Source organism: Trichomycterus rosablanca, chromosome 6 (genome assembly GCF_030014385.1).
Source record: "Trichomycterus rosablanca isolate fTriRos1 chromosome 6, fTriRos1.hap1, whole genome shotgun sequence".
In the NCBI taxonomy this organism is placed as follows: domain Eukaryota; kingdom Metazoa; phylum Chordata; class Actinopteri; order Siluriformes; family Trichomycteridae; genus Trichomycterus; species Trichomycterus rosablanca.
Genome location: NC_085993.1, coordinates 1294342 through 1321455, shown reverse-complemented (window position 1 = coordinate 1321455; position 27114 = coordinate 1294342). Strand labels below are relative to the sequence as shown.

The window sequence follows — 27114 nt, the reverse complement described above, 5'->3', positions numbered from 1 at the left end:
AGTACTATTACTGTTATTATTATTATTATTATTATTGCCATTATTGTTATTAATAATAATAACATTATTATTATTAATATTATTGCCATTATTATTATTATTATTATTATTACTAGTATTATTATTGTTATTATTAACATTATTATATATTATTATTATTATTAATATTATTGCCATTATTATTATTATTACTAGTACTATTATTGTTATTATTATTATATAATATTATTATTATTAATATTATTGCCATTATTATTATTATTACTAGTATTATTATTGTTATTATTAATATTATTATATATTATTATTATTATTATTATTATTGCCATTATTATTATTATTATTATAACTAGTATTATTATTGTTATTATTAATATTATTATATATTATTATTATTATTATTGCCATTATTATTATTATTATTATAAATAGTATTATTAATATTATTATATATTATTATTATTATTATTATTATTGCCATTATTATTATTATTATTATTACTAGTATTATTATTGTTATATTATTAATATTATTATATATTATTATTATTATTATTATTACTAGTATTATTATTGTTATTATTAATATTATATATTTTATTATTATTATTAAGAGGAATGTCTTCTGTCCACATCAGTAGGCAGTAATAGAGTTTATTATGAGGGGTGTAACATGATTTTGGAGAGATGGTTTATAATAATTAATCCTCCTCCTCCTAAACACAGTTTAATTTATTCCTTTAGCCAATGGAATCGCGTCACCGCTGAACAACAACATTCAGTGATGGACACGCCGTAACTCGGCCTCCTCACCTGTCGTCCACCTCCACCCTCTTCATGCTGTGTAGGTGCAGGACGGCGAGGACGATGGCCACCAGGAAGATGACGGCGCAGCACACTCCCACGCTGATGTAGAACACCCTGGTGGACGTGGTGGTGGCCGTCACGCTGTCCACTGCGGGCACAACACAAGGAAATGGAACACAGCCGGACCAACGCGGCGCTAATGTAATGAAACACAGCCGAGATTAGAGCGGGACTTACGGTCTGGTCGGGTTCTGTTGGGGGACGGGAGGATTTTGGGAGGATCTGGCTGCTCGATTCCTTAATGAGAGAGAAAACAAAAAGAGGCACAAGTTAGACCAAAAAGTAGAATGTATCTCTCTCTCTCTCTCACATTCTCTCTCATGTACACTCTCTCATTTCCGCTCTCTCATGTACACTCTCTTACACATTCTCTCATGTACACTCTCTCGTACAAACTTTATGTAAACTCTCTCATGCATGCTCTCTCTCGTACGCTCTCTCTCATACGCTCTCTCATATGTATGATCTTTATGTAAACTCTCATGTATGCTCTCTCTTATTTATACTCTCGTGCACTCTCATGTACACTCTCATATATGCTCTCTCATGTACGCTTTCTCTCTCATCTGTACGCTGTCTCATATGTACGATCTTTCTTATTTACACTCTCATGTACTCACTCATTTGTACGCTCTCTCTCATGTAAACTCTCATGTACGCTTTCTCTCATGTACACTCTCCTATACGCTTTCTCTCATGTACACTCATACATGCTCTCTCTCATACGCTCTCTCATATGTATGATCTTTTTATGTAAACTCATGTACACTCTCTCATTTCCGCTCTCTTACACATTCTCTCATGTACTCTCTCATTTCCGCTCTCTTACACATTCTCTCATACAAACTTTATGTAAACTCTCTCATGCATGCTCTCTCTTTCTCATGCATGCTCCCTCTCGTACGCTCTCTCATATGTCTGATCTTTTTATGTACTCATGTATGCGCTCTCTTATTTATACTCACTCGTGCACTCTCATGTACGCTCATACGGACGCTCTTCGTCATGTATACTCTCTCTCACATGTATGCACTCACATTACACAATCCCTCATGTACACTCTCATATATGCTCTCTCGTACGCTGTCTCATATGTACGATCTTTCTCATTTACACTCATGTACACACTCATTTGTACGCTCTCTCTCTCATATGCTTTTTCATATATGCTCTCTCGTGTACACTTTCTCTCTCATCTGTACGCTGTCTCATATGTACGATCTTTCTCATTTACACTCATGTACACACTCATTTGTACGCTCTCTCTCTCATGTAAACTCTCTCGTATGCTTTTTCATGTATGCTCTCTCGTGTACGCTTTCTCTCTCATCTGTACGCTGTCTCATATGTACGATCCTTCTCATTTACACTCATGTACACACTCATTTGTACGCTCTCTCTCTCATGTAAACTCTCTCGTATGCTTTTTCATGTATGCTCTCTCATATGATGTAATGTAGGCTTTTTTGTAAACTCTCATGTGCGCTTTCATATACACTCTCTCAGGCACACTCTCTCTCTCTCTCTCTCACACGTGTACGCGCTCCCTCACATACGCCCACTTTCTCATACACGCTCTCTCACATATTATACACTATTACTCATGTACACTCTCTTACATACGCGTTCACCCTTTTGTTTCTTGTTCTACCACAAGAGAGAGAGAGAGAGAGAGAGAGAGAGAGAGAGAGAGAGAGAGAGAGAGAGAGAGAAGATTCAGACCACATGAGGCTCATGTGCTTTAAATAATCCGAGCATGAATTTATTGGGCATTTCCTCCCACATGACTGAGAGACATAAAAGCTTCAATAACAAGGTTCAGGAACACACACACACACACACACACCATAATCACACACACACACACCATAATCACACACACACACACCATAATCACACACACACACACCATAATCACACACACCATAATCACACACACACACACACACACCATAATCACACACACCATAATCACACACACACACACCATAATCACACACACACACACCATAATCACACACACACACACCATAATCACACACACACACACCATAATCACACACACCATAATCACACACACACACACACACACCATAATCACACACACCATAATCACACACACACACACACACACACCATAATCACACACACCATAATCACACACACACCATAATCACACACACACCATAATCACACACACACACACACACCATAATCACACACACCATAATCACACACACACACACACACACACACACACCATAATCACACACACACACACACACCATAATCACTCACACACACACACACACACACACACACACCATAATCACACACACACACACCATAATCACTCACACACACACACACACACACAATAATCACACACACCATAATCACACACACACACACCATAATCACACACACCATAATCACACACACACACACACACCATAATCACACACACCATAATCACACACACACACACACCATAATCACACACACACACACCATAATCACACACACACACACCATAATCACTCACACACACACACACACACACCATAATCACACACACACACCATAATCACACACACACACACACACACACACCATAATCACTCACACACACACCATAATCACACACACACACACCATAATCACACACACCATAATCACACACACCATAATCACACACACCATAATCACACACACACACCATAATCACACACACACACACACCATAATCACTCACACACACACCATAATCACTCACACACACACACACACACACACACCATAATCACACACACACACACCATAATCACTCACACACACACACACACACACCATAATCACTCACACACACACCATAATCACACACACACACACACACCATAATCACACACACACACACACACACACACCATAATCACACACACACACACACCATGATCACACACACACACACCATAATCACTCACACACACACACCATAATCACACACACACACACCATAATCACTCACACACACACACCATAATCACTCACACACACACCATAATCACACACACACACACACACACACACACACACCATAATCACACACACACACCATAATCACACACACACACCATAATCACACACACACACCATGATCACACACACACACACACACACCATAATCACTCACATACACACACACACATCATAATCACACACACACACCATAATCACACACACACACACACACCATAATTACACACACACCATAATCACACACACACACCATAATCACACACACACACACACCATAATCACACACACACCATAATCACACACACACACACACCATAATCACACACACACACACACCATAATCACACACACACACACACACCATAATCACACACACACACACACACCATAATCACACACACCATAATCACACACACACACACCATAATCACACACACACACACCATAATCACACACACCATAATCACACACACACACACACACACACACACACACACACACACACCATAATCACACACACACACACCATAATCACTCACACACACACACCATAATCACTCACACACACACCATAATCACACACACACACACACACACACACACACACACACACACACACACACACACACACACTCGGTCGGATCTGTATGGGATCTTACGTTTGTAGCACATTTTCCTGCGTTTGAAGTTGAGCACTGTGAAGTTATGGGCGTGAATGGTCAGACTGAGCTGCACCGTCAGAACGGCCTCGGCGTCCACCTTCCCCGAGCAGAAGAGGTCCACCCTGAACACTGTACACAGGTACAACACACAGCACACAACGTTACAACAGCACAGAATACGGGTCTGTGTGAACACCCAGCGACCCCCGCCCTGCCTTCGGCGCTGAGGAGGCGCCGGACGCTCCCTCGTCATCCGGTCAGATCATCGCTCAGAATGAAGGCGCCTCGGTAGGAGCATTTTAAGGGAGCTAAGGGTTTAGACACGCCCTCTTCTCGGGAGTGTGGGATGACGTGAATGCGTCTGTGTAGAGAGAGAGAGAATAGGAATTGTGATGAAGGTGTTCGTTCCGGTGTGGCTCACCTGAGCGGGTGAGAGGAACCTCTCCCTGGGCTGAGATGTTACTCTGAGGCTGGTCCATAGCTGCAGGGTTCTCCACCAGGAAGCCCAACCGGTATTCCACCTGTACAGGAGCGCGGGAGAGGAGAAAAAAAGCAAATGTGAGCTTTTCTAACAGTGAAAATGGACCAAAAAAACAAAAAACAAAAAAAAAAAACAACATGAACAGTTATTTTCTGAGGTTGTACCTTATACTATTGTTTAAAGTGAAGTACATGGAAAACGACCATTTAAGGGAATAAATAATCATTAAAATTGGATCGGTCTGTACGTCTGTGTTCGAATGGGTAGCACGGCTCCGGCGGGAGCACCGTACCTCAAGTTAAAAATCCTGGGAGGTAACGGACCCACTGCAACACTGACCAGGGCAATGCGGTAATAACACATACAGACAAATATGTCCATATTGTGCAAGATCTCTCCAAGCTCGAATCTCAGCTCTGCTACCGGTCAGCTGGGCGCCCTTTAGCGGGCACAACTGGCCACTCGTCTGCTGGGTGGGAAAGGATGAGATTACAAAAAAGTGGGCGGGGTCTTCGACACTACGTAAGGAGAAGTGGAGGAACGTGGAGATCAGCACATGACCCTAACGTACGAGCGAATAAGAAGAAGTTTGAGGGAGGGCGTGTCGGGAGAATTTACCCTCCTCCGTGGAATAACACCATCGGGGTCTCCGGGAAAGGAAGAGGAACTGGGTACGACTAACCTGGAAGAAACAGAGAAAACGGTCCTGAACAGAGCGTACCTTGCTCTTGGAGTGCCAGGTGAAATGCAGGCTGTTGGTCTTGCTGGGCACCGGCAGGATGAAGTAGAGAGCGTAGTGATTGACCACGCCGTCCCTCACGTAGTACAGCTCGGCGTCCAGACCTGGAAAAGTACAGAGCAGCTCATCAGCATAACATTACAACCACCTCCTCCCTGTTTCTACACTCACTGTCCATGTTATCAGCTCCACTTACCATATAGAAGCACTTTGTAGTTCTACAATTACTGACTGTAGTCCATCTGTTTCTCTGCATGCTTTGTTACCCCCTTTCATGCTGTTCTTCAATGGTCAGGACCCCCACAGGACCACCACAGAGCAGCTATTATTTAGGTGGTGGATGATTCTCAGCACTGCAGTGACACTGACATGGTGCTGGTGTGTTAGTGTGTGCTGTGCTGGTATGAATGGATTTTTAAACACCTCACTGTCACTGCTGGACTGAGAATCGTCCACCAACCAAAAATATCCAGGGCAGCGTCCTGTGACCACCGATGAAGGTCTAGAAGATGACCGACTCAAACAGCAGCAATAGATGAGCGATCGTCTCTGACTTTACATCTACAAGGTGGACCGACTAGGTAGGAGTGTCTAATAGAGTGGACAGTGAGTGGACACGGTGTTTAAAACCTCCAGCAGCGCTGCTGTGTCTGATCCACTCATACCAGCACAACACACACTAACACACCACCACCATGTCAGTGTCACTGCAGTGCTGAGAATCATCCACCACCTAAATAATACCTGCTCTGTGGTGGTCCTGTGGGGGTCCTGACCATTGAAGAACAGCATGAAAGCAGGTTAAAAAGGTATGCAGAGAAACAGTCAGTAATTGTAGAACTACAAAGTGCTTTTATATGGTAAGTGGAGCTGATAACATGGACCGTGAGTGTAGAAACAGGGAGGTGGTTTTAATGTTATGGCTGATCGGTGTATACGGTCACGACTGTAAGACTCTTAAACAGTCAGAATCCACGCGCTCCCCCGGCTCTGAACGCAGCATTAGCTGGAGGATGTTTACGTTCCAGGTCCTCACCCCTCGCTATCACCTCTTCCGTTGGGCCGGCTGACGTTCCCTAATAGCCCGGCCTGAGGATGCCGTAATCCAAACAAGCTCTCGGGGGCGGCCACATTCCTCGTGCACCCGAAAAACACCCCCCACCCCTAGCACACCTGTGCTGTGGAACGGGCTCGGTTTGTCCCCGTCGGCAGGGAGAGCGCGGGCGCTGACGGATACGCGGCTGATGTGAAGCCGAACGAGGGATGAAATCTCAACCCGTGCCCCAGGGGTGTGTGTGTGTGTGGGTGTGTGTGTGTGTGTGTGTGTGTGTGTGTGTGTGTGTGTGAACTGATAGGCAGAGTGGAGCCTGACGCAGACGAAAAGTATGCCAACCCGGGTGCCGAGGGTCCGACGGTGGCGGCATGTCAGAGCTGGGATTCGAACTCTCAACCTTTCGATTGATAGCCCAAAGCTCCACCCACTAGGCCTCCACTGTTCCTAATATGTGGCATTCATATGGAGTTGCCCACGCCCTTTGGGACACCCTTTGTTTTTAGAAGGCTTTCCACAGGATCTGGAACGTGCATGTGGGAATTTGTGCTCATTGGGTTAAAGAGGAATTTATGAAATAAAGTCGGCTTTCCGATTCATCCCAATTCACAGTGTTTAAACACTCTTACTGAGCTCACCCTGGTGCAGAGGGGAACAGGGACTTCCCTAAACCGACTTGCTGAAATACAAACGATTCCCAACCCTAACAGGGAGTGGATGCCTGAGGGGTCAAGGGTGCTCGAACCCAGGGCTTTTACAGTGTCACAAACCAAAAGTATGAAAACTGAGAGTCCTGAGAGACGACAGGAGGCGAGAGAAGAATGAACTCACGGCTAATCAAAACAAATAAGCACTGCAGGATTCTCACAGATTTTTAGTAATTCATCAATAAATTATTTAAATATTTTATTTTACTTATTTATTAATAATAATACTTTTAATTTTAATCATATTAATTTAATAAATAAATAAATTATTATTAATAATTATTAACTACAATTATTTTAATAAAAATAATAATAATAAATAATTATTTATGAATAATAATTTCTCTTAGGATAAATAAGGTGTCTAATAATTACTCCATTATTCATAATTAATTATTTACAAATTTCATTTTAATAACTTATTATTATTAATAATAATAATTTATTACACATTTTTATTTAAAAATATAATTGTTATTAATTAATGAGCTAAAATTATTTTTATAGAAATAATACTGATGACAATAATAATAAATTATTATTTAAAATTAATAATTTCCCTTGAGATAATAAAGTATCTTTCTATCTATCTCTAATAATTACTTCATTATTCATAATTAATCAAAAGAGCAGAATAAACTCACGGCCAGGGTCGTAACGATGCACCACAAGACCACAAGTTAAAAATCGATTCACGTGTGTAACGATTCAGATCGGTTGACATGTATAATGAATCGATATTCACTTTAAACAGCAGAGGGCGCTGGCACTATTCACCTCGCCTGGTTGACGTCACTACAGGGTTGCCAGGTTCGAAATTTTCCAGTCAAATTTATTTATGTGAGGATACTTCGAATCAATGTGGGATTTGTTTCATTTTTGTTTGTTTTTGTTTTTTTTACACAAAAAGTGAAATGTGCAGCATCGTTTTGCATAGTTGGTACCTACCTCAGAAATAAAAGGACATTCATTATTTAAATAAATAAAAGATATTTAGTTTTTAAAAAGAGAAATAATAAAAGGAAACTTTGTCAAAATTTGTCTTCAATTCCATTTTGTTTTAAAAAATTGGGGGAAAAATCGTATTGTGAACCCAGTATCGTGAATCGAATCGCATCGTGGGTAGTGTGTATCGTTACATCCCTACTCATGGCTAATCAAATAAAATAAGAACATTGCAAGATTTTCATTCGTTCTTAATAAGTATTTTATTAATGAGTAATTAATAAATAAGTCATTATTTTAATATTTTCATTTTTCAATTATTAATAAATAATTCTTAATAATAAGGAAATTAATAAATTATTATTATTAAATAATTCAATAGAAATTGATTAATAATAAATAAAATAATAATTGATTATTATTTATTATTAATAATTCCCCTCTGGCTGAATAAAATATCTATTTATTTATAATAGTAATAATTACTTTACTATTCATAATTACTTAAATCAAATAAGAACACAACAAGATAAATATTAATAAATTAATTATTTCAATACTTCATCTTTTATTATTATTATTAATAAAAATAATAACAATTGAAGAAATTACTATCAATTATTAATAATAAATGATTGAATAAAAATTAATGAATTAATAATAATAATAACAGATTATTATTTATTATTAATAATTTCCCTTTGGCTGACTAAATTTTTATAAAGTTATTATTATTATTATTATTATTAATTATTAATTAATTAATTTATTTTATTATTTTAATAAATTACTTAATTATTATTATTATTATTATTATTATTATTATTGCTATTATTATTAACAGTTGATTCTTATTTATTAATAAATTTTCCCCAGGATAAAAAATTATCGATAATAATAATTTCATTGTTTATAATGAATTAAATGAATAATAACAGCTTGTTTTAACTCATAACTAAGAGTTTGGTGCCTGAGCACGATCCAGTGGAGGGCACTACCACCCTCTCCAGGCTCCAGTCTCGTCCCCTCCACCCGCTTTCACAAACGAGCAACAACGAGCCGCCTTCAAACGATCTGCGGTTAACCACACGATCTGGGGAAAAGCTCTCGCTGGCGAGTTTCCACCAGTTCTGACACCAGTCTGAACCGAGCGCTGGTGTAATGGGGGGGCGGGTATGTGTGTGTGTGTGTGTGGGGGGGGGGGGGGGGGGGGGGCATGTCGTTTTATGTGGCTTCAAAAGCTCTTTCATGACTGAAGAGCTTCTGCTGCGCTGAACAACACGAGACAGACTGAAGGGACCTGGAGTCTGGAGGAAGCGCTGTGGCTCTCGCTACAGAAGAGAAAACCCTCCGCCGGCGGATTTCTGCTCTCTCATCGTCTGATTGGTGGATCACCGGATTGTGGGTGGGGTTCAAAAATACCCTCAGACGGCTGGTACAGTGGCGGTAACTCTGTGCTAGTCTGGACGTCGCTGCTGAGATGTGCGGACGTTGTTAGCTGGTGACATTATGCCATGAAGTGATGGACTACAAAGGCCAAAAGTATTCGGACGCGCAACCGTGTGACCTGCGAAGTGAGTGTGCCTCGTGACTGTACTTGCACGCCTGGGCGCCGATTGATCAGTCGGTGTTCCGGTTCGTCCCAGAGCTGCTGTGTGGATCCGAGTCTTCAAACTGAGCTTTTCTTTAGGCCTTCCCTAAACTGTTCACACAAAGCATCTCTCCACATCCGGATCTGGAGGACCGGGCTAGGAACGCGACTCCCGCCCGGACCCGCCGCGAGTGAGCTTTAGATGTAATTAGCGTGGACCTGGGTGGGAGCGCTGCCGCTGGAGGATTCCCGGCTGCTAGCGCGGCGCTATCGGCGCAGATGGTCGGGAGGCTAATCAGCGTAATGCCAAACAGGTGTGCGCTAAAAGTAACCCGGCCGCCGCCGAGAGGAGGGCCAACCCGGGGCCCGAGCGCCACGGCCGACAGGAAAGCACTTACAGATGGGAGCACCAGTACTGACTGGTCTGACTGAGGAGGGGGGGCAGTAGTAGTGTCACTTTCTTTAGGGGTGGTTGGGGGAGGGGGGGGGGGGGGGGGCAGTCTGACCTCCAGTGCAGCGGGGCATCAGCAGCACTCACCACATTCACTTTCACTTCCTGCTATGTGCTGGACGACCAGACAAAGCCAAACAATACGAACCGTTTAGGGAAGGACCTTTCCCGTTCCAGCATGAGCACGCCCGTCAATCAGCGCCCAGCCGTACAAATGCAAACGCCCTCATCTTTTAACTGAACGCGCACAAATTCCCACACACAGACACACTAGAAACGTCTTGTGAGAAGCTTCTGAGAAAAATGCTTAAAGAACTTAAAGAACATTAAAAGAACTTTAAAAGGTTAAAAGAACATTAAAAGAACTTTAAAAACCCTTAAGAGAAGTCAAAGAACACTAAAAAGAACTAACAGAACATTAGAATAACTTAAGGAAAAAACCTAAAGAACCTTAAAAAAACTTTAAAAGGTTAAAAGAACATTAAAAGAACTTTAAAAACCCTTAAGAGAAGTCAAAGAACACTAAAAAGAACTAACAGAACATTAGAATAACTTAAGGAAAAAACCTAAAAAACATTAAAAGAACTTTAAAAGGTTAAAAGAACATTAAAAGAACTTAAAAACCCTTAAGAGAACTTAAAGAACATTAAAAGAACTACTAAAAACATTAAGAGAAGTTAAAGAACTTTAAAAGGTTAAAAGAACATTAAAAGAACTTTAAAAACCCTTAAGAGAAGTCAAAGAACACTAAAAAGAACTAACAGAACATTAGAATAACTTAAGGAAAAAACCTAAAAAACATTAAAAGAACTTTAAAAGGTTAAAAGAACATTAAAAGAACTTAAAAACCCTTAAGAGAACTTAAAGAACATTAAAAGAACTACTAAAAACATTAAGAGAAGTTAAAGAACTTTAAAAGGTTAAAAGAACATTAAAAGAACTTAAAAACCCTTAAGAGAACTTAAAGAACATTAAAAGAACTACTAAAAACATTAAGAGAAGTTAAAGAACTTTAAAAGGAGCCGCTCAGGTGGAACAGCAGTAAAAACACAAGCTGGAACCAGAGCGGGATCTCGAATACATCGTATTGAATCTCAGCTCTGCCTGCCGGCTGAGGATGAGCGGCCACATGAACAACACACACTAACACACCAGCACCATGTCAGTGTCACTGCAGTGCTGAGAATCATCCACCACCTAAATAATAGCTGCTCTGTGGTGGTCCTGTGGGGGTCCTGACCAGTGAAGAACAGGGTGAAAGGGGGGTAACAAAGCATGTAGAGAAACAGATGGACTACAGTCAGTGATAGAGCCGTGCTGCTTATAAATAAGACCGAGTTTGGGGGAGGAGGGAACCGGGAAGGGCGGGGGGGGGCCCCAAAAAAAACCCCAGTGAATAGCGCTGACAATCACTCGTCCGCTATTCACCGACTCTCTTTGTGAGCGCTCGCGGCTCGTCTTTCACCCCGGTCCACTTAAAAGCTTTCTGCTGCTCTCAGCCTCCGAGAGCCTGATCACGCCAGAGACGTCCGGCTACAGCTGCCGAGCACCGGCGCATCATTCCACAAGCTTCACCAGACGTTTGACGGCGGAACGATTCACTACACATCGGAATGTTCTGATGTCACCGGCCCCGAGTGCCAAATTCACTGAATGTTTCCTGATGAAATAAATAGAACTCGGAGGGGCGTCCGAATACTTTTGCCCGCGCGGCGTGTACAGTCTCGTCACGCCGTACGAATGTAATCAAACCCCGAGAGGAAAAAAAGCCTCTTCAAAGTAATGGATCGTGACACAAAGCAAAAGCTTTTAACCCCGTCTAGTAAAGCTCCAGATCACCCGAGGGCCCGGGACGCTTTACAACCAGGAGTGTGGGCATTCGCTCCACAGCAGGATTTACAACCACATCGAGAGCGCCGAATCAAAGCGAGACGCACAACAGAGTCGCAGAAACCATAACGGACTGGAACATTCAGACCTGTTACATCATACCGCGGTAAAACACACCAGCGCTCACATCTCAACCTCATGGATGATTGTACAGATTCTGTACTGCTGCAGTTACGCCCTCTGCTGGCCGATCGATGGTACTGCACAGAGACGGGGAATAACGCAGAGCAGTGCGTGACTCTCCATGCACGATACGGATCTCCGTATGGACCCGTCCGGTGCAGGTGAAAAGAAGCGGTCGGGACTGCACGACCCTCTTTGGACCGAGTAGACAGACAGATAAATAGAAAGACAGTCAGACAGACAGACAGACAGACAGACGGATTGATAGACCCAGACAGACAGACAGAAAGATAGAGATAAACAGACAGACAGATAGACAAACAGAGATAGACAGGCAGACAGATACAGTATTTAGCTAGACAGATAGATAAACAGACAGACAGATAAACAGACAAATAGGTAGTCAGACAGACAGATAGATGAAAAGAGACAGACAGACAAATAACAGACAGACAGAAGGAACACACAGATAGACAAATAGATAAACAGGCAGACAGACAAAGAATAGACAGATATACACATACATAAACAAACACACAGACAGAGACAGATAGGTAGACAGACAGATAAACAGACAGACAGATAGATAAATAGACAGACAGGTTGACAGAGATAAATAGACAGACAGAAAGAATAGACAGACAGACAAATAGATAGATATATAGGTAGACAGACAGATAAATAAACAGAGAGGCAGGTAGACAAACAGGAAGATGAAGACAGACAGACAGATAGATAGACAGACGGATAGGTAGACAGAAACATATAGATACAGACATATAGACAGACAGAGAGACAAGACAGACAGATAGATAGACAGACGGATGGGTAGACAGAAACATATAGATACAGACAGAGAGACAAGACAGACAGATAGATAGACAGACGGATAGGTAGACAGAAACATATACTGTAGATACAGACATATAGACAGACAGATAGACAGGCAAGCAGATGAACAAATAGAAAGACAGATAGTTAGACACAGACAGACAGAACTATAGATAGAGACAGACAGATAGACAGACAGAGAGACAGACAGATAGACAGACAGAGAGACAGACAGATCTCTATAAAGAAAACCAAACACAGAGCTCTACACATGATGAATCTATAAATGCAGCATAGAGGGAATCATGAAGAATAAATAAATAAATAATAATAAATACATTTCGGTGTTTGACCCCCTTCAGAGTTTCTACAATGAACCACATTAAAAAGCGCAGAACCTTCTGATCCTCTGGAAGAACTCCAGACTCCTGATCTCCACTCAGTTCTACACACCCTGAATCAACCCAGTTTCATTCTGATTCTGCTCACGTTCAGCGCCGCTCATTAATGAACATTAGTTTCCTCTACGCCGTCTGTCTGAGGGCCCGTCTGGCTGCCAGGGCACCGGGGCCGCCGCGTGTGCGGAAGGTCGAGTCGGTAATGAATCCGGCCTGGACCTCACAAGGACCCAAAGCTCGTTTATTAAGCACAACCACATGAGCCGATCCTGCGCCCACCGCCGCGTTTATGTTCAGAGGGACCCGGAGTCACGGCCGACGGTCCGAGCGGTTTAACCAGCAACAAAAACCACCAGGGTTCCCCACACCCCCATACCATGATACACCCTGGTACTGACACACCCCCATACCATGATACACCCTGGTACTGACACACCCCCATACCATGACACACCCTGGTACTGACACACCCCCATACCATGATACACCCTGGTACTGACACACCCCCATACCATGATACACCCTGGTACTGGGTCTTGAACTTGTTGCTGATAACAGTCTGGACGGTCCTTCTCGTCTTCTGGAATGCTGATTCATCTGACCACAATACACATTTCCACTGTGTGATGGTCCATCCTAGATGCCTCAGAGCCCAGAGAAATTAACATAAGGCTTCTTTTTTGCACAGTAAAGGTTTAAGTATGATTAGTGCAGTAACTCTGTAATGTAGAGCTGATAAAGGTTTGATAAACTAATCCCTCACCCCATGTGGTTCTATCAGCTAGTGTTGAGTGGAGGTTCTTGATGCGGCGCCGTCTGAGGGATGGAAGATCACGAGCGTTCAGATTAAGCTCGCACCCTCGACCTTTACACACTGAAATTCCTCCCGATTCCTTGAATGGTTTAATGATATTCTGCACTGTAGAGGGAGAACATGCAAATCCCTTCTAATCTCACACATTTGTGGACAAACTGGATCCTCTGATCATCTTCACTTTCCTTTCGGCCCGGCTAGATCATAAATCTCTGCACGAGTGTTAAGTAAACACAACCCTCACCGACTGCGTGTGGAAGGATCCCATTACAAAGCGGACACGCCCAGTACGCCCAGTACCAGCATACGCCAGCTATCGACGTGCCATCGGCTCACGTTCAGACACGCCGTGCCAAGCGAGGAACAGAATCGTCTCTCGGCACCTTTACCGTCAGCTGAGGGTTATAAATAATGACCAGACGTGGGGTGAAACCTGACCGCGAGCTTCCGAAACAGCGCTCCACCTGGGAATCGAACCCAGAACCTTCTCGCTGTGAGAAGACGGTGCTGCAAACAAAGCGAACAAACTGTGTTGACTGTGTGTGTGCAAGTGCGTGTATATACACCGATCAGCCATAACATTAAAACCACCTCCTTGTTTCTACACTCACTGTCCAGTTTATCAGCTCCACTTACCATATAGAAGCACTTTGTAGTTCTACAATTACTGACTGTAGTCCATCTGTTTCTCTACATGCTTTGTTAGCCCCCTTTCACCCTGTTCTTCAATGGTCAGGACCCCCACAGGACCACCACAGAGCAGGTATTATTTAGGTGCTGGATGATTCTCAGCACTGCACTGACACTGACATGGTGGTGGTGTGTTAGTGTGTGTCGTGCTGGTATGAATGGATCAGACACAGCAGCGCTGCTGGAGTTTTTAAACACCGTGTCCACTCACTGTCCACTCTATTAGACGCTCCTACCTAGTCGGTCCACCTTGTAGATGTAAAGTCAGAGACGATCGCTCATCTATTGCTGCTGTTTGAGTCGGTCATCTTCTAGACCTTCATCGGTGGTCACAGGACGCTGCCCACGGGGCGCTGTTGGCTGGATGTTTTTGGTTGGTGGACTATTCTCAGTCCAGCAGTGACAGTGAGGTGTTTAAAAATCCACTCATACCAGCACAACACACACTAACACACCAGCACCATGTCAGTGTCAGTGCAGTGCTGAGAATCATCCACCACCTAAATAATACCTGCTCTGTGGTGGTCCTGTGAGGGTCCTGACCATTGAAGATGCAGAGAAACAGATGGACTACAGTCAGTAATTGTAGAACTACAAAGTGCTTCTATATGGTAAGTGGAGCTGATAACATGGACAGTGAGTGTAGAAACCAGGAGGTGGTTTTAATGTTATGGCTGATCGGTGTATATACACACTCACATTCAACTACTGTGCTTGTATGACGCATCTTTGCACAATATTGCAATTTGCACAAGTTTTTGCATAAATCCACTGATGTTTTCAGTCTGTATGATTTTCTGTATATATATTTCTTGAGTCCCTCCGACACGAGAAACAAACGATCCTCTTGTACACGGTGGCGACGCTGCACACACAGAGACTATTTTTATTTAAAGCGAATCAGCCGGTTTCGCCAGAATCAGCTGCAATTGTGCATGAATCCGGCACGGAGCGAGCAGGAGCTGCGGCGCTGTCGTGCACTGGCGAGTGTTGGCGAGGTACAAACACGGTTCTGTGGGTAAATTACAGGGTTAGAGAAGCTGGCCGAGTTACAGCCGAGACCAGTAAACAACAAACACCGTGTTATTAACACGGTACAGAGAAACATTATAGTGAGTATGTGTGGAATAAGCGTCAGATCCAGGGTTACAGCTCCACATGTATCTGTGTTTATCTGGATTCTCCTCCCTGTTTCACTTTTAAACTTGTGTTACAGCTCCAGCTTCTGAGAAATGGTGAGAATCAGAATCAGCTTCTCCCAGAGTCTAAAACGCTTCTGGTTGAGAATAAAGCTTAACGTGGTTTAATGTAGTAAAAGAAGGAGACAGGAGCACTAAACTTCTCTTCATTATTACTGCTCATAAGTTCCTCCACTAATCACATTCCTCACTCGCTGTTTTACTACAATAAGTCACGCTAAGTTCTCATGTGAATGCGCCGGTGCTGAAGGGAATACGGTATTCCAACATCAAGCATCTCCAGCATTAAGAAGCATCAGGAAACAATAAAGAAGTAAAACTAAAGTGCAGCTTTTATTGTATTTTTATTGATGTGTAACTGTTAGTAATTGTATTTCAGTGTGTTTATATAATATTTGTGTTATTTTCAGTGTTTAAGTGTCAAAAACAACCTCATTATTTTACATGAGACTAAAATATCTGCAGCTCCACGGGACCATGGATGCATTAACAGGTTCTCCAAACGTCCTTATGGGGGAAAATACCTCAAACTTGAAACTCAACGTCTTTAAAACCCGACCCTACAATAATAATCCCAGTAAATGAAAATAAAAAATGATTTAAAAAAACATGTGTAGGGCACCCAGGTGCTACAGCACGACGCCCCCTTACCTACATTTTCTTTCGGCTTCTCCCGTATTTAGGGTCACCACAGTGGATCTGGTCCTCGTTCTAGACTCAGCACGGTTTTTATATCGGATGCCCTTCCTGACGCCACCCTGCTGTTTCTATCCGGGTTTAGGACCTGCACTTAGAGCGCACTGACACGTGCACCTACCCGTGACTAGGCTATTTTGACCCAAACCGCATCCCACTTCAGATATCTGCCAATCACGCCCATGCAGACGTCCAACCAGCCGACGGCACCGCCGAGATTCGAACCCTGGATGCCGGGATTCAGAAGTACTGGACACTTATTTTCCTTCACTATTATAATCGATCTCTATTATAATCTGGCCGCTCGGGTGGCACAGTGGACCGTTACGATAGCCGACCACCTCCGAGATCAGGGTTCGAATCTCCGCAGTGCTGTCGGCCGGTCGGGTGTCCACACAGACATGATTGGTTGCGACTAAGAGGATTTCACTAAATGTTTGGACTAAGATCGTTATGCACGTTTACACGCGTCATGTTAACTAATTACGGCGCCGTGAAAAAGTATTCACCCCCTCATCTATTTCTATTTCGTCTATTGCTGCTAGTTTGTCCCATTTAAATGTTTCACACCAGCCAGAAGATAAAGACACATGATTGCAGCTCCATGATCATTATTCTGGCTAAACCACCCATGTGAAAAAGTAATTGCACCCCCCCCCCCCCCCCCCAACCTAATAACTGTTTGTTCCACGACTGGCAGCAAATTGGATGCATTTTGCTCCACTTGTTTCTGCATAATAATAATAATAATAATAATAATAATAAGCAGCTTTATTTATATATCACTTAAATAGCACAGTGTTTACAAAATGACAACAATAAAATGTAAATAGAATAATAATTCAGCTACATTTGAAGGTTTAAGGTCTTCAACGTCAGGAATTTGACTCGACCGCTCCGAAACCTTCATTCTGGTTTTGGTGATGGACAAGACAGCCTAGCCACCGATCAGTGCCAAGTCTGGTGTGAGGACCAGATCCAGTGTGGTACACACGTACAGTGAATAAAATGTGGTTCGAGACACAGCCCTTCAGCTTGCTGGCTGAGGCGGCGTCGCTCAGCGTCTCGCAGGGTTACCGAACCGAAAATTTGCAGCGTTTAACAGGCGCTTTCGTCCGAGGCGATTTGAGCGATTGAGGGTTAAGGACCTCGCTCAAGGGCCGAACAGTGGCAACTTGGTGATGGTAAGGCTTGAACCAGCAACCTTAACCACTAAGCTACCACTGCCCCGGTTTGATCCCAGTTCAGCCTTGATGATGCCAGAAAAACATACAGGTCCATCATACACCCCCGTCTGCTTCAGTTTCTTTAGGGAAATGCTTTAGTTTCTGCACCATTCTGGCAGTAATAAATAAAACAGCTCTTGGAGCCACGACATTCTTCACGGTGAGAATTTGCCAGCAGTAGCCTTGAGGGAAGCGGTTTCAGAGGAAACACGGTCTTGCAACCAATGGAAACAAATGTCTTTAACATCCACCAGTTTTATCTCTGTGGAAATCCCATTTACCGCGTGTTTACTGCGCGTCACGCCGAGATGAGCCGGTTACGTCCAGGAGGACTCGCTGCACCGCAAATCAGACCCAAGTAAAAGACGACGTAAATACCGGCATCGGCTTTCGTCACCCGCGTGTTCGGAAGACGGATCGCTAAAACAGTCGTGGGGGGAGAGACGTTCTGCAGAGGTCCGGGATCGGGGGGGGGAAAAAAAGGAACTGGCACGAGATTAAGATCTGCGAAAGGAATTACAGAACTGCAAAGAGCGTAAAGGAAGAGCAGAGAGGAAACGACAGAGCGGCTGAGGAACGGAAAGACGACGCCGTCCTGGTTTGCTTAACGCTCACAATCGCTCATCTGCATTTACATTTTTGGCATTTAGCAGACGCCTTTATCCAAAGCGACTTACAGTACAGTTACAGTCTGAGCAATTGAGGGTTAAGGGCCTTGCTCAAGGGCCCAAGAGCAGCAACCTGGCAGTGGTGGGGTTGGAACCAGCGACCTTCTGGTTACTAGTCCGGTACCTTAACCGCTAGGCTATTGCTGCTGTTTGAGTCGGTCGTCTTCTAGACCTGTTGGCTGGATGTTTTTGGTTGGTGGACTATTCTCGGGTCCAGCAGCGCTGCTGTGTCTGATCCACTCATACCAGCACAACACACACTAACACACCAGCACCATGTCAGTGTCACTGCAGTGCTGAGAATAATCCACCACCTAAATAATACCTGCTCTGTGGGGGTCCTGACCATTGAAGAACAGCATGAAAGGAGGTAACAAAGCATGCAGAGAAACAGATGGACTACAGTCAGTAATTGTAGAACTACAAAGGGCTTCTATATGGTAAGTGGAGCTGATAAAATGGACAGTGAGGTGGTTTTAATGTTATGGCTGATCGGTGTATATCACCGTTGGGCCCCTGAGTAAGGCCCCTACTCTTAAGTTGCTTGCAATGTATTCCGTCACAACTGTGAGTGGCTTCAGTTAATCTCCCAAGAGTCTTAAACAGTCAACAGTCAAAGAGTGAAAACGTTAAACTACTAAACAATTAGCTTACTGTCTGGTTTACCATCCCAGCCTGGTCAGGGTCGCGGTGGGTCTGATTCATTGTTAAGAAGTTAGAAAACACCTCGGAAAGACGGCATACCTTTGAGAACATGCATGGGGAGGAGACACATACGAACACAAGGAGAACAGAACTCCACACAGTGGGAAACAATCCTGGGGAATCGAACCCAGGCCCATCTTGCAATGTGAATGTGAAACATCCAAAGTACCCACAATGCACTTCGACTGGGGCAGAACCTGGCAATCTGAGACACACTCCATGGATATAAGTATGTGAGCATCTCATTTCAAACCACAGGCATTAATGTACAGACTTTGTGAACAAGATTTTGGAGTGTCTGTGGGAACTTGTGCTCTTTTACTTTTACTTAAACGAGAACACCAAACTAGTCAAACCTCGTCTTTACAGACTTCTCTTTTGCCCAAACCGTTGGCACAAAGTAAAATTAAACAAACAACATGAAACTATTTTATATTGTTGATATCTGTTAGCGATAAATAAGGCTGGAACTCATGCACATGTGATGCTATGGTGATGGTATCACCTGAAACCTGGACCCTCATTAAAGCTTTGTTAGTTTTAAGTCAGGACAATAATTTTATTGCATTTCTTTCTAACAAGCTTTACTCAAGTATGCCGTAAAGCTTTCTGGTACCAACCACGGATTGGTCTGTAATTTATTATTACTCTACTTATGTCTTATTACTAAGATTTATTCATTTATTAGGATTTTAACGTCATGTTTTACACTCTTTGGTCACATTCATGACAGGAACGGTAGTTACTCATTACACGAGGTTTATAAAGTTTAATATTAAACACAGCCCTGGACAATTTTGTACTGTGGGAGCAGACACGGGGAGAACATGCAAACTTCACACAGAAAGGACCCGGACCGCCCCGCCTGGGGATCGAACCCAGGACCTTCTTGCTGTGAGGCGAGCCACCGTGCCGCCCCCTTATTACTAATAAACTAACATCAAATATTGCCACTGCATTCAAAATCATAAGGCTATAATTCCGTAAAAGTTTGGGGGTGACTGTTTACAATGAAAAACTCCTAATTAAAAATAAAAATAAAACAAGACTAACATAATAAGGATAAAATGATAACGTTAGGATAAAACGTGGCAGTTTACAATGCTTTCAGAATAAGAGTAAGAAAGATAAACTGCAGTTAAAAGGCGTAAAAGCCAACAAGAAATAAACGTCCTTCAATCAATCTCCTCGGCTGCTCCCGTTATTATCGATTTGGCACACCCTTCCTATTTATCCGGGCTCGGGACCGGCACTACAACGCACTGGTTTATGCATCCTAGCGGCCGGGTTCCTACAGGACAATTCAGTGTCTCCGATTAGCCTGGCTGCATGTTTTTGGACTGTGGGAGGAAACCGGAGCACCCGGAGGAAACCCACACAAATCCTACACAGAAAGGACCCGGACCACCGCACATGGAGATTTAACCCAGGACCTTCTTGCTGTGAGGCGACAGTGCTGCCCACTTAGCCAAGAAATAAACGTCCTTAGAGTTTTGTTTTATATTAGATTAGATTAGATTAGATTAAACTCTATTAGCATTACACATGTACAAGTACAAGGCAACGAAATGCAGTTTAGCATCTAACCAGAAGTGCAATAAGCAGAAAGTGCAGGATATACGGTATCTATGATATACATTATTTACAGTGGTATGAACAAGATCTATGAAGTTGAATATATGAACTCGGGGTCTGCTGCTGATGTGAATGCAAAACAAGCAAAGGACTCAATAATATATATTTATCATCCCTTAAACATGCATATAAATAAACTGCACATCTGAACACAGAATAAAAGCAGACAACAGGAAAGCGAATGTCAGACTGAGTGCAAGTTTTGCTGTTTACTCTATAATTAACACGTCTGTGTGACCCTGGGTGGAAGGGGGTGCATATTTGAACCAATTCTGTCTACAATGTAAACAGTCTGTCTATGGTAAGTCTTATCTATACAGACACACACTATTCATGCAAACTGCATTAAGTTTTTAATCAAATTCATGTGCCAGTGTTGTTTATCAGTGTTTAAATATATACAAAAAAAATACAAACAATAGTTAACTAATGCAACTTGGCTAAAAGTTGTGGCTAAATCTCATATACATACACACACCCTACTTAGGCGCACTACATTACCTGTATAATAATGAATTGAATAGCGCATCTAGTGCACTTCATGGAATGTAGGGAGTAATTTGGGATTGGATCTGTGAGCATGCGTAAAAACCAGCGTACTTTTAAATACATTTCAAGACCATTTATATTACAATAAAGACCTAAACTGAGCAAATGTAATTATAAATGAATGTTTTGATTTGTGTAAAGCTTATATATCAGTTAAACTGCTGACTACCAGCACCAAGCGCACTTAGAATAATCAAACAGGCATTATATACTCACCCAGAAGTTTTTTAACCTCATCCTCGCTCATATAAACGTTCACATTCGAGTTGTTGTTATTGTTGTTGTTGTTTAATCCGCCGGGTTTGTTGGCGAAACACAGAGCGGAATGAAGCAGCAGGAGTAGTCCGCATCCACCGAGTCTCCACAGCTGTGCAAGCCGCCGAGAGCAGCACCCCGTCCGGCCACCCCCGGATCCCCACACCGCTAACTCCCGCCCCACCATCGCACCCTCAACTCAGCCTCTTAATCACACAGACTTTCGCTTCGTAACCTCATCCAAAGCTCGAATGGTCTCCTAAAGGCAGCATAACTGTGGGAATCTGCAACAACGACGACGACGACGACGCAAACTTCTCGCGGTCTGGTCTCCGGCTCTCCCCGCGTCACCGACCGCGTTAGCACCAAGCTAACTTTATTCACTCGACCGCTGAACGGCTTCGTGACGACCCATAATCCGGTTTCGAGTCAGTTTCACTCCTCTAGATCGTTCCTGTTGATCTTCCACAAACTGTAATTCCAAAGTGAGACGGAAAAGAACGTAAAACAGCAGTTAAAAGTACAATCCAGCTCTTTCCTTTCATGGTCCGTCCGACACACACACAGCAGCAGCAGCAGCTCCCCCTCAACCACAATCTCAGTTTTCACTGGGGAGAGGGGGCGGGGCACGGGAGCGCGCGTGCATGGAAAAACGGCTGGAAACGGGAGCGCGCACTCTGTTCCTTTTAAAGAGCCGCAATTCACGCAACACTTAAATGAGGAAAATAAGATTTATTTCAAAAGTATACAAATTGACAACAAGTATATTTTAAGAACAATAGTTAAACAACAATTAGTTTTAAATAATTGCAAATGTCCAGGGCTGTTATAGCCTAGCTGACAGGGAACGCTCCCACAACTTTCACTGACGTTATGTAAAAGTTCTCACAATAACGTTAATAAAACGTTCTATAAACGTTACGTGACCTTGATAACTTTAATAGCTTTTAAAATATGCATCAAATTGCTCCAACATTGCTCCACATTTTATCCCACAAGCAATCAGACTCATCAACTCAGTACTGTAACAATTTCCTCAGGACATTTTTCTGCTGCCACACACTGAACTATACTGACTATGTTAGACTGTTTTTACCTGTTTATTCAAATATTGAAAAGTCTTTTTGTATTTTTGCACCTTATTTACTTTTTAGGCTCCATTGCCAATTTTACGCTGCTAATGTACAACATGCCACTACCTCATGAACCATTGTACCATCTATTCACCATCATGTACTAACACTTGTCTTTAGTCCTGTCTTCTAATTACTTGTTTAGATTAGGGATAATTAGGAATATCTTTTGTTGTTATTTATTATAGGATTTTTTGTATTTATTGTTGTACTTACACTGTTTTGTATTTACACTGTTTTGTATTTACACTGTTTTGTATTTACACTGTTTTGTATTTACACTGTTTTGTCTTGCACTTTTTGTACCGTGTTACACCGTGATCCTATGTACTTGTATGTAGCTGAAATGACAATAAAACCTCTCTGACTCTCTCTGACATTACATACTACACCTCTTATACTGACACTTTTACCCTTTATTACATAATAAAAAACAGATTTTTATTCATAACTTCAATAGCATTTAAAGTATTCAGCATATTAATAACTTCAATAGCTTTTAAAATATGCATCAAATTGCTCCAAAACAAGTTGTATTTTATCAAGTGTAACCCTTATTACATACTACAACTCTTAAACTGACACTTTTACCCTTTATTACATAATAAAAAACAGATTTTTATTCATAACTTCAATAGCATTTATAGTATTCAGCATATTAATAACTTCAATAGCTTTTAAAATATGCATCAAATTGCTCCAAAACAAGTTGTATTTTATCAAGTGTAACCCTTATTACATACTACAACTCTACCCTTTATTACATAATAAAAACAGATTTTTATTCATAACTACAGTAGCATTTAAAGTATTCAGCATATATTATTCAGCAACTCTTATACTGACACTTTTACCCGGTGGATTATTCTCAGTAAAAAAAAACATTTTTTTCACTAAATTAATCTTGTTTCCCCCCATAGCTTTTTGATGTGACATATATCCTACATTTGTCTGAACAGTTTATAATCCTAAACCAACGTGTATGCACAGAACAAAAATGCTTCACTTCACATGTAGGGTTGCAACTAACGATTATTTTCCTAATCAATCTGGTGATTATGTTTTTGATTAATTGATTAGTTGGATTATTTACAATACAAAAACAGAAACAATATTTACAAAAAACAATATTTAAATAAATATTAAAACATCCACAACACTAGTATGATTTCCCTTCTTAATTTTGCTTAATCAAGCTGGTTGTTTAATTATTTTATGGCATATTAAATACCGCCATGTACCTCATGAAATAATGCTATTTCATGATTTTCTTTTTCATGATTTCACAGACGCCTCTTACACATTGAATTAAATTAAAGACTGCAGCATAACTTTTACTAACCACTTTATTTCCCATGTTTTTGGAAGTGGAAGCAAACACCCAAAGTAAATCAAGCTATAATAATAATTAATGAATTAATAAATAAATAAATAAATAAATAAAATAAATACATAAAAGCATGCAACACTCAAACGTGTCACCACTCCATCACAGAGCACACACACTTACACTGTTCAAATGAGCCGTTTTCATTAGCTCCACTTGTTCTGACTGCATGTATTTGGACATGTTTTGACGAAACCGGAGCATCCGGAGGAAACCCACCTGGACACAGGGAGAACATGCAAACTCCACACAGAAAGGAATCGAACCCAGGTCCTTTCTGCTGTGATGAGACAGTGCTACCCACTACGCTATAGTGCCACCCTTACCTCAGGTTGTTTCCCTTCAATACCCACCACATGAATACTTTCCTTTTATACTTTTTTTTATTGTAGAATAATCATTTTGCTTAGTGTGCAGGTCATTTTAGAAGAGAAATGTACAGCTAAAAAGCTCATCTAAGCATTTCTGCAATCTAATTAAATCTGTACATGTATTATATGGAGTTAGAAAGTCTACATTCAAAATGGAGGACGAATATAAACAAACAGGCTGGATCAGTAGTTAAACCACCACGTTTAAGGAACATACATTAAAGATATCAGTTACAATAATGAGGATTGTTTACTAGTTTTGGGGAGGAAGGTTGTTTTTTAGGGATGTTTTTCATCTTAAATCTCATCATAAATATCTAGTATGAGAAATAAACTCCTAAATACTCAGTGAAAATAGACCCCCCATGTATAAGTGATGGAGTACATAAAGTGAGTTACTATGTGTAGAAATTCAATGTAAATTCATTTGTTTATTTTTACTGTTTTATTATGTTTACAGTCGCGGTTGCACTGTGCAGTTTAAAACATGTAAAACAGCGCCGCCTTGTGGTCAGATAAAGCCACAACATAAATAAACCGATGCTAATTCTACCAGGTTAGCTTTCAAAACCCTGAGCTCAAATCACCAATTCCACTTCATCTCAGGTCTTTTCACTCGTACACAAATTCCTCCACTCACTAGCCAATCCACCGTCTGCATGTTTTTGGTGGTTTGGTAAACACCGGAGTTTGGGGCGCCACTATTTACACCGATCAGCCATAACATTAAAACCACCTCCTTGTTTCTACACTCACTGTCCATGTTATCAGCTCCACTTACCATATAGAAGCACTTTGTAGTTCTACAATTACTGACTGTAGTCCATCTGTTTCTCTACATGCTTTGTTACCCCCTTTCATGCTGTTCTTCAATGGTCAGGACCCCCACAGAGCAGGTATTATTTAGGTGGTGGATTATTCTCAGCACTGCAGTGACACTGACATGGTGCTGGTGTGTTAGTGTGTGTTGTGCTGGTATGAGTGGATCAGACACAGCAGCACTGCTGCAGTTTTTAAATACAGTGTCCACTCACTGTCCACTGTATTAGACACTCCTACCTAGTCGGTCCACCTTGTAGATGTAAAGTCAGAGACGATCGCTCATCTATTGCTGCTGTGTGAGTCGGTTATCTTCTAGACCTTCATCAGTGGTCACAGGATGCTGCCCACGGGGCGCTGTTGGTGGACAATTCTCAGTCCAGCAGTGACAGTGAGGGGTTTAAAACTCCAGGAGCGCTGCTGTGTCTGATCCACTCATACCAGCACAACACACACTAACACACCACCACCATGTCAGTGTCGCTGCAGTGCTGAGAATAATCCACCACCTAAATAATACCTGCTCTGTGGGGGTCCTGTGCGGGTCCTGACCATTGAAGAACAGCATGAAAGGGGGTAACAAAGCATGCAGAGAAACAGATGGACTACAGTTAGTAATTGTAGAACTACAAAGTGCTTCTATATGGTAAGTGGAGCTGATAACATGGACAGTGAGTGTAGAAACAAGGAGGTAAAACAGATAATGAATGAATGAATGAGTTATTGAACTGAGAACAACTTCACACAAAGCAAACTTTCTTTTTAATCTCTTTATTATTAAAATATTCACCTACAAAATGCATCTATACACTATTTACAGGAGAGCTGGTGAAGATCTGAGACACTTCCAGTACTGGTCTGGGTTCTTCTCGACTGGGTGAGGAGGAAACTGAGCTGCTCCGGTTATTGAGGGGTCAGTTTTGAAAGGAATTTCCCTGAGGGACCACACGGCCGCAACGTAGCATCAGAATGACCGAACCCTAACGTCTGAGGTATGCTGTCTGATCCAGGAGAACCGACGGGGTGGACGGGACCTGGTGGGATACGAGCGATGTTCTGTACCGAGATGAGTCTGTGTTACGACTTCCTGAAATAAATACATAAATAATAATAATAATAATAAAACACATAAATTATCTGGATATTAAATTAAAGATATTAGCAGATTAATTGTTTAATAAAAAAATAAATA

General features: G+C 41.9%; 2 protein-coding genes across 3 annotated transcripts in view; both read right to left on the bottom strand.

Moving 5' to 3' along the window:
- Positions 1-22828, bottom strand: part of ryk (receptor like tyrosine kinase) — a 68442-nt gene extending 45614 nt beyond the window's left edge. For both annotated transcript variants that reach the window (XM_062997226.1, XM_062997227.1), the window contains exons 1-6: positions 22174-22828; positions 5771-5892; positions 4990-5089; positions 4566-4697; positions 1045-1104; positions 814-955 (exon numbers count right to left, since the gene is read on the bottom strand). In XM_062997226.1, coding sequence (XP_062853296.1) covers positions 814-955; positions 1045-1104; positions 4566-4697; positions 4990-5089; positions 5771-5892; positions 22174-22399 — 782 coding nt within the window. In that variant the 5' untranslated portion in view covers positions 22400-22828. The remainder of the gene's footprint in view (positions 1-813; positions 956-1044; positions 1105-4565; positions 4698-4989; positions 5090-5770; positions 5893-22173) is intronic.
- A 3859-nt stretch (positions 22829-26687) lies between these two features.
- Positions 26688-27114, bottom strand: part of sned1 (sushi, nidogen and EGF-like domains 1) — a 44727-nt gene continuing 44300 nt past the window's right edge. The window contains exon 32 of the mRNA XM_062997125.1: positions 26688-27009. The gene's annotated coding sequence lies outside the window, so the exon portion shown is untranslated. The remainder of the gene's footprint in view (positions 27010-27114) is intronic.